Source organism: Cryptotermes secundus, unplaced genomic scaffold, assembly GCF_002891405.2.
Source record: "Cryptotermes secundus unplaced genomic scaffold, Csec_1.0 scaffold630, whole genome shotgun sequence".
NCBI classification, from domain to species: Eukaryota; Metazoa; Arthropoda; class Insecta; order Blattodea; family Kalotermitidae; genus Cryptotermes; species Cryptotermes secundus.
Window position 1 is genome coordinate 687,246 of NW_019720573.1, and position 13,764 is coordinate 701,009.

Genomic DNA, 13,764 nt, shown 5'->3' on the forward strand with positions numbered 1-13,764 from the left:
GCTGTGCCGAGTCGACTCAGTTGGACTCCACCCCCACTAAGCGAATTAAAAAAAATACGGAAGGACTATATTGTACGCATTATGCGTAATTCCATTTTCTCTAGAACTTATGTTCCAAACATTTCGCTTCTTCAGTCAGTAAATTACTTGTGTATTTTTGTCGGCTAAATACCTATAGTGTGGAAGTTAACAAAGAGAGCCGCGTTTAGAGAGAAATTGTTCAAATCATTATTTGAAATTTCCACTTGTTTCCTATGTGAATCATCAAGCCATAAGGATAAAACATACTTGTATTTCTCAATTGGTATACAAATACTGGAGCTATTGTTTGCACAGATTGCATTGTAAATAAACAAACGGAATAAACTGATAGCGAGCGTACAAAGGATTTATCTGGATGTTCCTGCTTCTATGAACGCCATTTCTCACCCAGCGTTGCAGTGTACTGACTACCGTTCTGTCTCGAAGGATAATAATGATGGTATCTTACCCACGCAAGGGAAAGCAAATAATTAAATGTCATCTTAGTTTCACTTTAACGTGATGCTGATGCAACTGAGAAGTATTCGTGTGTAAATACGTGTAATATTGTCACGCGTGTATGTGTGACTATAGACTACGAATAGATTGGATATTGGATTTATTGACCAAATGTTCACAACAGAAACTACACGTAATTACAGCGCTATCACTACAATACACACTTTACAGTTCACCGTTACACACACACTAGGGGTCTCAGTGTCCACTAGTCTTATCCTGGCAACGGATTTGAACAGTCTGACCGTAACTACACCCTCCAAATATCACTGCACTACAAAACACATGAAGTTTTCTCTTCATGGAACTCAGTATGTACATCGTGACGACAAATTCATAAATCCCTTTCTTCTGTCTTACCAACACCACAGCCTCTCAAATTTCTAACGCCAATCCTTAGAATTGCCTGAACGCATGAAACTAGGATGATGCCACCTGAAGCCATCTCCATGTTGTACATTATAAATCCCTTTCACCAGTAATTACAACACCATAGCCTCTAGAACTGTTGGGGTAATACCCTTAATATTACTAGAATGTCTGAACCGAACGTCATGGGGCTTGGCATGTATATCATGCCACCTGAGGCCTTCCCAACGGCGTACTTAAGAAATCCATTCCACCACTAGATCAGAAAATACAGCTTCTCAAAAGTTGTTGAGGCAATCCCTTTAATATTATTTTAATTCCTGAACCAATAGTTATGAAACTTGGTATGTACGTGTCATGACATCTGAAGTCGTCCTAACGGAATACATCATAAATCCTTCTCGTTAGTAAGAGGAACACTGCAGCCTCTGAAATTGTCGAGGTAATAACATTAACATTATTTGAATGCCCGACCCAATCTTCATGAAACTTGGTAAGTGTATCACGCCACCTGCAGCAATCTCGCGGTGTACTATATGCAGTGAGTATTGTTACATCCGTCGACATGACAGTTTCTTATAAAAATATATAAATATAGAGCATCTACATTAAAATCTTAAAACCTCAAGAACACGTTATATTTCGAACGTATTTGGTCATCATCAGGTGTTTTCTTTGTGTTTAGGTGCTGACTTTGATTTTTTATTATGGATCCATATTTTGGATATGACCATGTGATAATATGCTTGGTATTATCTGGTTTTTAGTCTAGTTTTGTTGGTATTAGATATAAATAGTTAAATTAATGCATGAAGATTAAATTAAGGTCGAAATTAAGATTAAAACTTATGTGTATATATCTATTAGTTATTTCGCTGATATGTTGGCCGCTGTGGTCTGGTTCTGATGGGTACAATGTTATGAACTCTTGTATGTTCACATGCGCTATCCTGAATTGCAGTCGGGCTGTACTGGCAGCACCGTCGCGGCGTTATCATGCTGTATATGCCTTGTTTTGTACATGGTCTTTTGGGCCAATGATCCAATAAGGATAGAAACATGTCATATTTTTAAGATTTTAATATAAATAATCTATATTTGTATAGTTCATAAGAAATTGTTGTGTCGACGAATGTAAAAATGCTCAGTGTTCGTGACATAAAGCAGGATGCAGCATATAGTGTACTACATAAATCACTACCATCAGTAGTACCCACACTGAAGCTTCCAAAATTGTACTATTGTTTTATTGAATTTATTACACATACTCGTACATACTAAAATTCTACTTCTTGTCGTGTGAATATGCAAATTACAGCGAAAGGAAAGTATGCGTCAGTTCTTCCCAGAACGTCTTGTTATTTCATTCAATTGTGCGTTGTGGTTACGAAAATACAACACTTGGAACACCGAACGAATTTATGGACGCATGTAATTCAAATAGAGTCATAGATCGTACTCAGATCTGTATTCTACATGACGCAGGCCTCTGCGGCAAAATGACGTGTTTTACAAACAAGGAAAAAGACGTGGTCTCCCAGAATTATTTTGTCTGTTTTATGCAGAGACGCAAAGAATGTTGAGGGTACACTACTGGAAATAGGCCGCAAACAATTTCTCCATTTTTTAAGTTTTGAGGTTTTCACGGCGATGACTCTGAAGAAAGTCGTCTTCTGGGATCTGGCGCCGTGTATTCTTCGTTTTAACCGACGTTTCGGAGGAACATATCGCCTCCATCTTCAGGGTAGCTGAGTTGCGTGCGAATAGAGATAGCTGTAGCAGCTCCAGAAGACGACTTTCTTCAATTTCTCCGCTGTCCTTCACGTAAATGGGAGCCGGGCTAACGCAGACGGTATAGCGACTGGCTACGGGCTGGACGACTGAAGGATCTGAGTTCGAGTCCCGGTAGGGACAAGAGGTTCCTTCACGTCGTCCAGACCGGCTCTGAGGCCTACTCAGCCTCGTATACAATGGATATCGGGGCTCTTTCCCCCAGGGGTAAAGCGACCGGGGTGTGAAGCTGACCACTCACCTCCAGCTAGTGCCTGGGTCAAGAAAATGTGGATCTATACAGCCACTCCCCCATGCGCCTTCATGGCGTAGTGCTTAATTAGTTAAGCACAGGAACAACCTTACCTTTTTATCTTCACGTAAATATGGACAAGTATTTTGTGTGTCTCACCTTGGGCAGGGGGTCGCGAGGTGTTGCACAATCTTCCAGAAGCAGCCGTTGCTTACTGCTGGTTGATGAGACTTGAACGTAATCAGCCAGGAAATGTCGTTTGCAACTTCAGGAAATAGTGGTCCGATATCACTTCCGCGAACCAACTGCACTCCTGCAGATCTTGGTGTCCTTATATAAACACTCCCACCCTACTCTTGCTAGGGCCACGAAATACTTCAATTGTAATCGAATTAGTGTATTTTATCTAATCTGGAATTAAATCAGGGTACAAGGTGATATGTTGAATTCGCGCATCCAGATCTTAGGGACTTGTTACTTTTTGTTTCCTGTGACCCACAATCCCAGTTGTGGGAGGAAAGTGTGAATTGCGTTAGCCATCTTCTCACTCCATTTCTGGCTTACGGGTGACAGTGAAAGTGACTTAATTGTTTTATCGCATGGAGATTCTATCCGATGTTTGTCACACAGTCATATTAATGTATACAGCTATTTCAAAATAAGTTACCTTCCTCTTCTGAAATGAAAACGCATCTGTTTCAGATAAGCAATTCAAATTTCGTTGCCACTGATTACACTGGTACAAATTTTGTAAAATTCTATGTGTAATTATCTATGTGAAGGAATTCTTCTTTTAAATTGTCTGAAAAGCGTAGGCCTGTATAGTGGTGAAGTGAAGTAAATTCCCTGCAAATCCCTACCATGAGGAGTTGGGTTAGCAGAAATGTACTTTGGCCAAACAACAGCAGCGAACACGTGACTACTAGCAGAAGCACACAGGGGAGATAACGTGACTCTTGAAACCATCTCCTCGCCTTGTTGTGGCTCGCCTCTCTTCCACAAACGATCGGTGGAAACTGAATCACGCTGCGCAGCTAATTCTTCTGGTATCCTGCTGATATATTGGTTTAAGTATATACTTTATAACAATTTATAATTAGAGTTACCTCAATATTGTTTCAAGAAATGTTGGGAGTTGTCACTGGCAGGCGCTTGCGCAGACTGTACCGAGCTTTCGAGTTCCGGAAAACTTGGGGAATTTGTTGAGTATCTGAGTGGCTATTGGTTTCTCAAGAAGGGCTGTGCCCAACAGCGCTACTAAGTACATATTTGACACTAGCTGTGAAGGACTCGTCACAATTCGGCCCAAGTTGACCCTGCACACATGTCGCTCGGTGGCGCCATGATTCTTGCGGCAGTACGATCCTGAAGAAGGAAGTTTCGCATGCTACTGCTGGAGCAAGAACCTAGCTTTCTTTTTTTCTCGTTACCTTTGAAGTTTTCCTGTGGAAATCTACGCATCACGGATTCCCGGTTTTTCCTGTACAAAGTTTGGAACCCCATTCTTTGACGAAGTAGTCACTCTTCTGATGTAACCATCAGTACGCCTATATTTATACTACGCAGAAGCTAATATCTGGAATATCCCTTCTGCGCTGTCTCAGTGCAGTTTGCCTTCAGTCCTCCTGTACCAAGGATAGCCACCTTTTGTCTGCTGCTACACTTGTTGTGTGTTTACGACTCCGTTTAGTGTGCATGCCACAGAATTTTCAGTTCTTAGAAACTTCTGAATATATTATGGAACAGTAACATTTCCCGTCACTTAGTTTTCAACTATCAATCATTATCAACAACCAGAATTCCACACAGTATATGCCGAATGTTGACTCCATGTGTGTATCGACTATGGACCAGCTATTAAGAATATTGAAATCTGTGTTTTTAAACTTTCTACCACTAATTTGTGATTCGATTATCCCTTCGGAAGTTACAAATGCGGCTCAGTCAGTGTCAGTTGAGATGGTTATGTAGGGCAAAGTAGACAGAAGTATGAAGGAAGCGGTCCCGCCTATTTGAAGACGCTACTCCAGTGTTTATCCAGCGGAGCCGAGGAAACTATGAGATCTTGGTCTGTTCAAGTGGGATTTGTGGTGGACAAAGTGGCCCTGGGGCAGGTTTTCTCGGAGTACTTCGGTTCCCCTGCCAATCTTCATTCCACCAATTGCTCCACAATCACCCTCACCTACCATCTGGGGCTGGTACATTAGGCCAGAATTGGCCGCAGTACAAGGGACTTAGTCCCACCCCACTAGCAATAAAAAAGAAATGAGATATCTTGGTCAGGTTAGAGGTCACACACACCGAGATTCGAACCCGGTAATCCTGAATACAAGTCGGCCGTTTTTGTTTTTGAGCTGGGCGGCCATAAATAACTTAGACGCAGCCGCGTCCCAAAATCAAATCTCTCTCTATCTGCACTTATCTGAACCCCTTGGTTACTATATGTCTTTGAGATGGGGCGTCCCTGCTCCAGGGCATACTGCACGGGGTGTCACACTTTCACCCAGAAGTTAACGCGCCCGTTCCCCCCCCCCGAGAAACGTTCTGACTGTGCCCACAGAAAGAGCGGTGTGCAGGTCCTATACTGGTCAAGGGAAACGAACAAATGGAATTTTAACATGGACTTAACCTACAACTGGATCAAGTTCATTTATTGCTTATTGGTCGATTTAATGGATTATTCGAAGGGGGGACAGGTGTACTCGTGACGCCGTGACTAGTGGGAATGCGTTCTCCGAAATATCGCATACCTCATTGTCTTGATGCTCATTTATTACAAATACAAATCTATTGTCTCAAAGCTAATCGCACAAAGATCAATTTCCCATGCGCTTAGACAGCCACAGCGGTGACTGTGAAGAATACGATCTTCTGGGTTGCAGTCCTGCGTAGTAAAGAACGACATGACGCTACAACCCGGCAGATCTTGCTCCTCATTTTTCTTGCATTTCATGAAATACTCACTGTTAAAATTTTTTTAAATTAAATTTTATGTTATAATGCGGTCTGTTTACTTTTCTGTGCGAATAGTCGCTATTAAAATTATCGATGAAGTCCAATTTGAGGTTTACTTTAAGTAGAGCTTATATTGAATCAATATGAACTAGAACTAAATTGACCTGTACATTTTAGTGCAAATGCCAATACCAAATTTCATCGAAATCAATTCATTATTTTGAAAATGAAATACGCGGACAGATGGAATCTCACTTTTAATGCTTTCGCTTAGTACACTTTGTGCGAGGAATGCGCAAAATGGAAGGGTGTCAAAGAAACCTTACTGCACAAATATGAGACAGTAAGGTTTAAATGGGACACATCAGCTATTGGTCTATGCCGATGATGTGAATCTACACCATGAAGAGAAACACGCAAACTTTAATTGACGCAAGGAAGGAGGCTGGTCTGGAAGTAAATACAGTGGACAATTAAGTATACGTTGCTGTCTCGTCACCAAAATGCAGGGCAAAATCATGACATAAAGACAGGAAACAGATGTTTTGAAAATGTGGCACAGTTCAGATATTTGGGAACGACGATAACAAATCAAAACCTGATTCAGGAGGAAATTAAGAGGAGATTGAACTCGGGTAATGCTTGCTACCATTCAGTCCAGAACCTTTTGTCTTCTCGTCTGCTGTCCAAAAACATAAAAATTAGAATATACAAAAGTATAATTTTGCCTGTGGTTCTGTATGGGTGTGAAACTTGGTCTCTGACATTAAGGGAGGAACATAGACTGGGGGGGTTTGAGAACAGGCTGTTGAGGAGAATATTTGGACCGAAGAGGGATGAAGTGACAGGAGGTTGGAGAAAACTGCATAATGAGGAGCTTCATAACTTGTACTCTTCTCCAAGTATAATTATAATGATCAAGTCTAGGAGGATGAGGTGGGAATGGCATGTAGCACGAAGGGGGGAGAAGAGGATTGTATATAGGATATTGGTGGGAAAGCCAGAAGGAAAGAGACCGCTGGGAAGACCAAGGCGTAGGTGGATGGACAATATTAAAATGGATCTTAGAGAGATAGAATGGGTTGGTATGGATTGGAGAGATCTGACTTAGGATAGGGACCAGTGGAGGGCTCTTGCGAACACGGTAATGAGCCTTCGGGTTCCATAAAATGCTGGGAAATTCTTGAGTAGCTGCAGATTTGGCGGCTCCTACAGAAGGGCTCAGCTCCATAAGTAAGTACGTAAGTGTCTCATTGCAGTTCAATTCGGCGCACATACTTGTACCGCCATTCATAAAAACCCACGCAGTTGATGCAACTCGTTCAGGAATCAGCGAAAGAAACGTTTCAACCACGCTGTTCTAGGAAACAATAATTTTCCTGCAGCTCTGGTATTTCTTACACCGCGAAACTTGTCGAAGAGATTCCCCGACGCAAGACAATGAGATGGCGATGGACTCTGGTAAGGAAGTTGGGAAATTGGGCCGGCGGGTATTCCCCTGCTACCGCCTCTAATCCTGCCTGGTGCAGAACAAGCTGAATTTGGGACTGTTTGTTTCGCCCGCTATGCACCGTCGCACGGCAACAGACTTGTGAATGGTGGATTGGAAAGAATGTGGAAGGAAGCCTTCTTGGTGTATTTTAAGGTTACGCCCCAGGATCGCATTGCGTGTTTGTGATTTTATTTCTGAAAAAGAATGCAGTCATTTACAGTGAAATATGGATACTTGGGACCTGGATTCAACAGAAACTTCTCTTCATCGTAAATGTTTCGCTGGTCCGGAAGATATGAAATAAAAACTAGTGCAGTATAAACTCCATTACACGGAACTGTTTAGTGCGGAAGCGAAAGAGAACAAGGATTTAACGGAAATTTGCCTCTTTTTATAGACTATTTACAGTTTCCTTTTCAAATAATTTTGTTCCTGGAATTTATCCGAGATGAAAAACATTTGTTAAGGAAAATATTTAAAGTCAGCCATTGACAAAATATGTACACAATGGGATTACTGGAAAGCGAAGAAGACAAAGAAGAAAAGGGGGAAATGAGAAAAACTGCAATTGCGCACTATTCAGTAACGCCGTAGTGTAGGCTACATACGTAACACGAATTTCTGACTTGTGAATTGGATTATATATAACTGAGGAAATTGAGAAACTCCTTTATTTAACTGGACGTACTCGTAAATTAATTCAACGGAACCTATCTAAAACGGACATAACGTGCAGATCGGCTCTGGGGCCCACCCAGCTTCCTATCCAATGGGTACTGGGGGCTCTTTCTCCTGGGGTAAAGCGGCAAGAGCGTGAATCTGACTACTCACCTGTATGTGGTTCCAATGCCAAGAATGGAGGAGCTGTATCTCTATTCTCTCATACATCTTCAGGGTACGGTGTTTAATTAAGGCCAGGGACAACTTCACCTTTACCATTTCACATTGTAGCGTGTAGAGCCGTTGCTGGGTTGATTTTCACCCACCCATGTCTTGTCATGATTCGTGTATACCGACATAACCTTAGAAACTGTCGCCCTCCATACACCTACGTGTAACATCCAAACCTCAGTATACATAACAGGTTGTCCAAAGAAACAGATTAAATGCACCAAATCTTGCAATGTTACGCCAATGAAATAACTGTCATGTAAGCGTTGAATTGTATATATGAAGAGTTTCCTTCAGTTTAACTATGAAATGACTGATTATGGTGGACTTTAATTAAATCACTTATTACAGTTTCCAGGAATCAGTAGTTGAACAAAATTTTTTGCCTAGGGAAAGTATATTGAATCAGAATGCAACTTTAGAAAACAAATATGAGGAGCAGTCAAATGGAAACGTGTCAGAAGCCAAAACATATTAAAGAACATTTCTTGCCTCAAAAGTAATCTCCAAAACTGTTAATATATTTATCCCACTTGGAGATAAGACGGTCACTCCCATCCTTGAAAAAGCTTGTGGGCTATCTACGGAACCACATCTTTAACCAGCCACACACGTCTTCGTCCGATGCAAACCGATGTCCATGAATGTCTCTTCAGGTCTCCAAAAATGTGAAAATCACATGGGGAGAGATCTGGCCTGTAGGGGGGATGTTGAAGCACTTCCCAACCAAATCTCTGTAGTGTATTCCTCGCAGAGTTGGCAGTGTGGGGGCGTGCATTGTCATGAAGAAGGATAATGCCGTTCAATAACATTCCAGGGCGTTTTGACTTTATGGCACGTCTCAGTTTCTGCAAAGTGTCTTCATAGCGCTGTGCATTGATTGTGGCCCCATTCTCTAGAAATTTGACAAGCAGAGGGCCCTTGCAGTCGAACGTCGTCATCACTTTTCCGGTACTTGTGTGTACGGCTTTGGATTTTTTCGGTCGGGGAGAATTCACGTGTTTTCACTGTTGGCTCTGCCGTTTCCTCTTGGGTTCAGAATGGTGGCACCAAGTTTCGTCCCCAGTGGCAATAAGGGACAGAGAAGCATACTCTTCCTCATGGTATCGTTGCAATGGAGCCATTCTCTAAATCTTCTGTTCCTCCGTGAGTTGACGTGGAACCCACTGCGCGCAGATTTTGCGGCACAGCAGGTGTTTTGTCACAAAGGTGTGTACGGAACCGTGACTTATTCCCATCAAATGACTAATTTCTTCCACAGTGATCCGTCGGTTTGCCCAAATATGACCATCCAACGCAGCAGTAACATCAGGAGTGATGACACGATGAGGCTGCCCTGGGCGAGCATTATCTTGCAGTGACACTTGTCCCTCTGGGAATCTCTTATACCACGCCACCACACGCGAACGTGACATGCTGTGTTCGCCGTAAACAACAGACATGCAACGATGAATTTCTCGTCCTCCTACTCCTTCAGCAGTCAAAAAGCACACTACACTTCGCTGTTCTTCTTTCCCACCTCCATTACTGATGATGGGCGACCACACTTAGCGCTAACCTTACTCCCAGCACAATAAATAAACGACTAGTGTGCAAGGGCACGTCACTGTGCTTTCCCGAGTCCCCACCAGATGTTCGTACCGTAAGAAAATTCCAGTGTTACCAACTTGAGCGCCATGTAAGTTATGCATGGTGACCTATTTTCATTTGAATGCCCCTTATACATATGTTGCATTGTAGCATGTAGACCCATTTCTAAGTAATGACTCTGTACTCAGTGCATGTTGCTAGGCAACAGATTCATAACACACACACACACACCAATGGATTAACTCGGAAGTGGTGGTCTGTGGTTCAGCTGCAAGATGGAACAATAGAAGAAATATTGGAGTGGTGTTTCCTGTGTGTTATGTGCTGAGATGTTACCAGCAGACAGTCCGTGGAGTCAGTTTCAAACCTTTAATCATTTAAAATATATTGGGGTTTTTGTTAGACTGTGATGTGGAATCAAGAACTGGTTTAAAGTTACTAAGAGAACCAAATTGATAATTTAGATATAAATTTATATGTTATAAAAGTAACTTATAATTCACATTTCATACACTTGTAGTTTATGCATAACAGACAACAAATTTTGCTGTTTATATGAACTGTCTATTCCAACTACCTTTTTGTGGTAGAGGATTACATAACAACGGTACCGATTTCAGAAGGAGCTGCATTCTGCTGCACATTAAAAACCTAGCTTCTCACTTTCTCTATGAAATATCCCTGCACAACATAAAAACATGCTTCCACATTTTTAAGAGATATGTTCCTGAGATGATTGCAAAGAGCAAAATTCATTAAGTGTATCTGATGCAGACAGTCTGTATGAATGTGCCCTTATAGTGAATTATATATTACATTATTTTCTCTCTTTAGAGCTTTTACAATTCTGCTTACATGGCTAACATCACTTACATGTATTTCAGGAGGAATGGGTCATTGGAAAAATACTAGGAAAAAAGAGGAAAAATTTCAAGGTGTTGTTGGTACAAGTACCAGACATGGACAGTCATGACTGTGATGTAGGATGCACAGGTCAGATACTGAGAAGCTGTGGAAAGATTTATGGGAAACTTTTCAAAGTACATCCAAGAATGCATTATTAGGGGCACAGCAGCAAATAAACCAAATTATGAACTTGGAAAGATGAATGTACAAGCTTCCCTGCATTAACACTGAAGTACAGCTATCTGATAATGGGGGAAACATGCATTTGCTAATTTAATAACTGTCATATTAACATGGAATGCATAAAGGATTGTGCCTATTAAAAATCTGCCAATTGATACCAACGTAATGGTGAATAAATACTGACAGTGATATCACAACTTTGATTTTGTTTCATCTGTTGAACTATATACAGAGTCCCATAAAGCCATACGTTCTTGCTCATAGTTTTCATGCATGGCTAGAGTAGTGTCTATGTTCAAGTAATTTGATTTGTTCTTTTCCACTGGGTGCCAAGTCACATCAAGAAGTGGTGTTATTTCAGGGGTTGGGTTCCTGGAACATCAATATAAATCATCATGATAATTTCTACAAGCATTTGCACCACTGCACAAAACATAAAAGAAAAGGAAACACATAAAAATTGTAAAGAAATATGATTTTTACCCTGTTTTTGCAAAGTTGGTCCATAATTTCACCATTCTTGTCAGAGTCTTGAATTCTGGTGAAGACGGATCTAAATCCAAATCTAACATACCAATATGAAACAAGTAACCTATCTCATCAGCATGGCAGACACCTGCAACCAAATGATTAGATAAAGGCACAATGTGGAGAAGGAACATCACGGATAGAAACACAGGAAAGTTGAGGCTTGTGTACACAAATGATCAATCATTACATTCATGCTCAAACATCATAGTTCTTGTGAAAGAAAACGTACATATTTTATTCTATACTGACATCCAATAGGAAAGAAAATATTATAACAATATATATGTGTCTGAAGGTTTCTGATGATGGTGTACAACAATCTTATTGTCTGATATTTTGGACACTGTCCATTTTCCCTGATGTTTCAAACCACAACACTTCAGAAACAGAACCATTTTCTGAAACTCTGTGCTGTGGAAAAATTGAGATAATGACAATCTCCAAAATATAATCAAAACATATAATACTGTTCCTTCTTTAGAAACAACCTTCACATAAAAAGAAAACCTGGAAAACTCTGCTTAAAATCATTTCATGAAGATGAAGCGCAGGCACTTCTGGGTTGCAATACTGTGTAGTTTGGTGAAAGCCTTACATTTTGAATGAAAATATCGCCTCCCTCCGTAACCTTACTCTTCATGGTCACTCCTGTCAGATATTGATCTAAGGTTAAGTTATCTATCAAATAAATAAATACTGACACATTTGAAAAAAATGGTTTTCAATTGGAAAACCTTACAAAAGGAAAACATGTTAACCAAATTATGTCAACCAAGAAATTACAGCAATTATAATGCCATATTACCTTTAAAATCCTGTAGTCCTAACAGCCGTTTGAACAATCCAAGATGTCCATCAAATGAAAACTTATAAAAATACACTGGAGCAGTAGACAGTGCTGACATTATCTTCACAGATTTGTAAGTCTCATAGGTGAACCATGATTCAGATATTAACTGCAATAAAAGAAGTTCTGAAGTTTGATATGTATCTTTGGAATCATACTCATACTATTAGGAGGTTATACTTTTATAACAAAGACATACTTTGACTCTTGCAAACATGGCATGAGTGCAACCAGCATTATTTCTGCAGTAGGAGCCAACAAATTTCCTTATAAATTTACATTTAAGCCACTTAAAATTATTTACACTGACTGCTCTCAAGCAGTGGTTCAATAAACACTCTCCAATGGTACACTTGTGTTCTCCATGCTAGACTGAGGTGTTCCACAATTGAAATAAAATAATAGCAGCATTTTCCAGATTTCCCAAACAAAGCCTAATGGATAACATTATAAAATTTATACATATTTCATAACATCTTATATAATGTTTCATTTTAATAATCACTTGTCTCCATTAGGTGAGACTTAAAATTTATTGCTTTGTTGTTCGTTTATTTGTTTTTGTGGTATGCAAACTATTGTTTAGATATTACACTGTGTGATATATGACACGTTTTCCGCTAATAGTATTCTCCCGTGTTGAATGACAGCAATAATGTATCAACTTTTCAAAGTGTTGCACAGAGTGCAACGTGATGTTCTGGTGCTCCATGAACCGAAAAGTTTGGAAACTGCTTCCCTAGAGTATTCAGAACAGATTAATTTTTAAAATAATTCTGATTTCTTCCAAAAAAATCCAAAAGGGGGGCCACAAATGCTTGACTTGCACATTCCTACTGGCACCCATACAACATGGTAAAGAACCTTTGAGTTTCACAAAAGGTGGAGATCTTGAGCAGCTGAGTGATTATTAACTTCTCAAGGATTATGCTGTACGCGGGTAGTTAAATGTACAATAATTTGTCATCCAGAAATAAACATAAGCAAAAATTACCACTACCTCCATGAGTAAATACAGTGAAACCTTACTAATTTGGACTTCACTAATTCGGAATTCACAATAATTTGAACAAATGTTTTTTTTTTGTGCATTATGGCCTTGGTGATCATATTGTTATGATCAGCAACCTCAAACTGCCGCATGTAACGCTAGAGCAGAGCAAAAGAGGAACACAAACCAAATTAAGTTCATTTCTTAAACACAGTCTCAGTAATACTAAACAGGTAAGGTAAAGATGTCCCTGTGCTTAACTAATTAAGCACTATGCCATGAAGGCGTATGGGGGAGTGGAAATGTACATCCACATTTTCTTGACTTCAGCACTAGCTGGAGGTGAGTGGTCAGCTTCACGCTCCGGCTGCTTTACCCATGGGGAAAGAGCCCCTGATACCCATTGTGTAGGAGGTTGGGTGGACCCCAGAGCCAGTCTGGACGAC

The 13,764-nt window shown here is 40.4% G+C and overlaps 1 protein-coding gene across 1 annotated transcript in view; it reads right to left on the bottom strand.

Moving 5' to 3' along the window:
* Nucleotides 1–10,316: 10,316 nt before the first annotated feature.
* LOC111869379 overlaps nucleotides 10,317–13,764 on the bottom strand; it is a 43,782-nt gene continuing 40,334 nt past the window's right edge. Inside the window, exons 19-21 of the mRNA XM_023860877.2 lie at nucleotides 12,286–12,436; nucleotides 11,433–11,565; nucleotides 10,317–11,321 (exon numbers count right to left, since the gene is read on the bottom strand). Coding sequence (XP_023716645.1) covers nucleotides 11,141–11,321; nucleotides 11,433–11,565; nucleotides 12,286–12,436 — 465 coding nt within the window. The 3' untranslated portion in view covers nucleotides 10,317–11,140. The remainder of the gene's footprint in view (nucleotides 11,322–11,432; nucleotides 11,566–12,285; nucleotides 12,437–13,764) is intronic.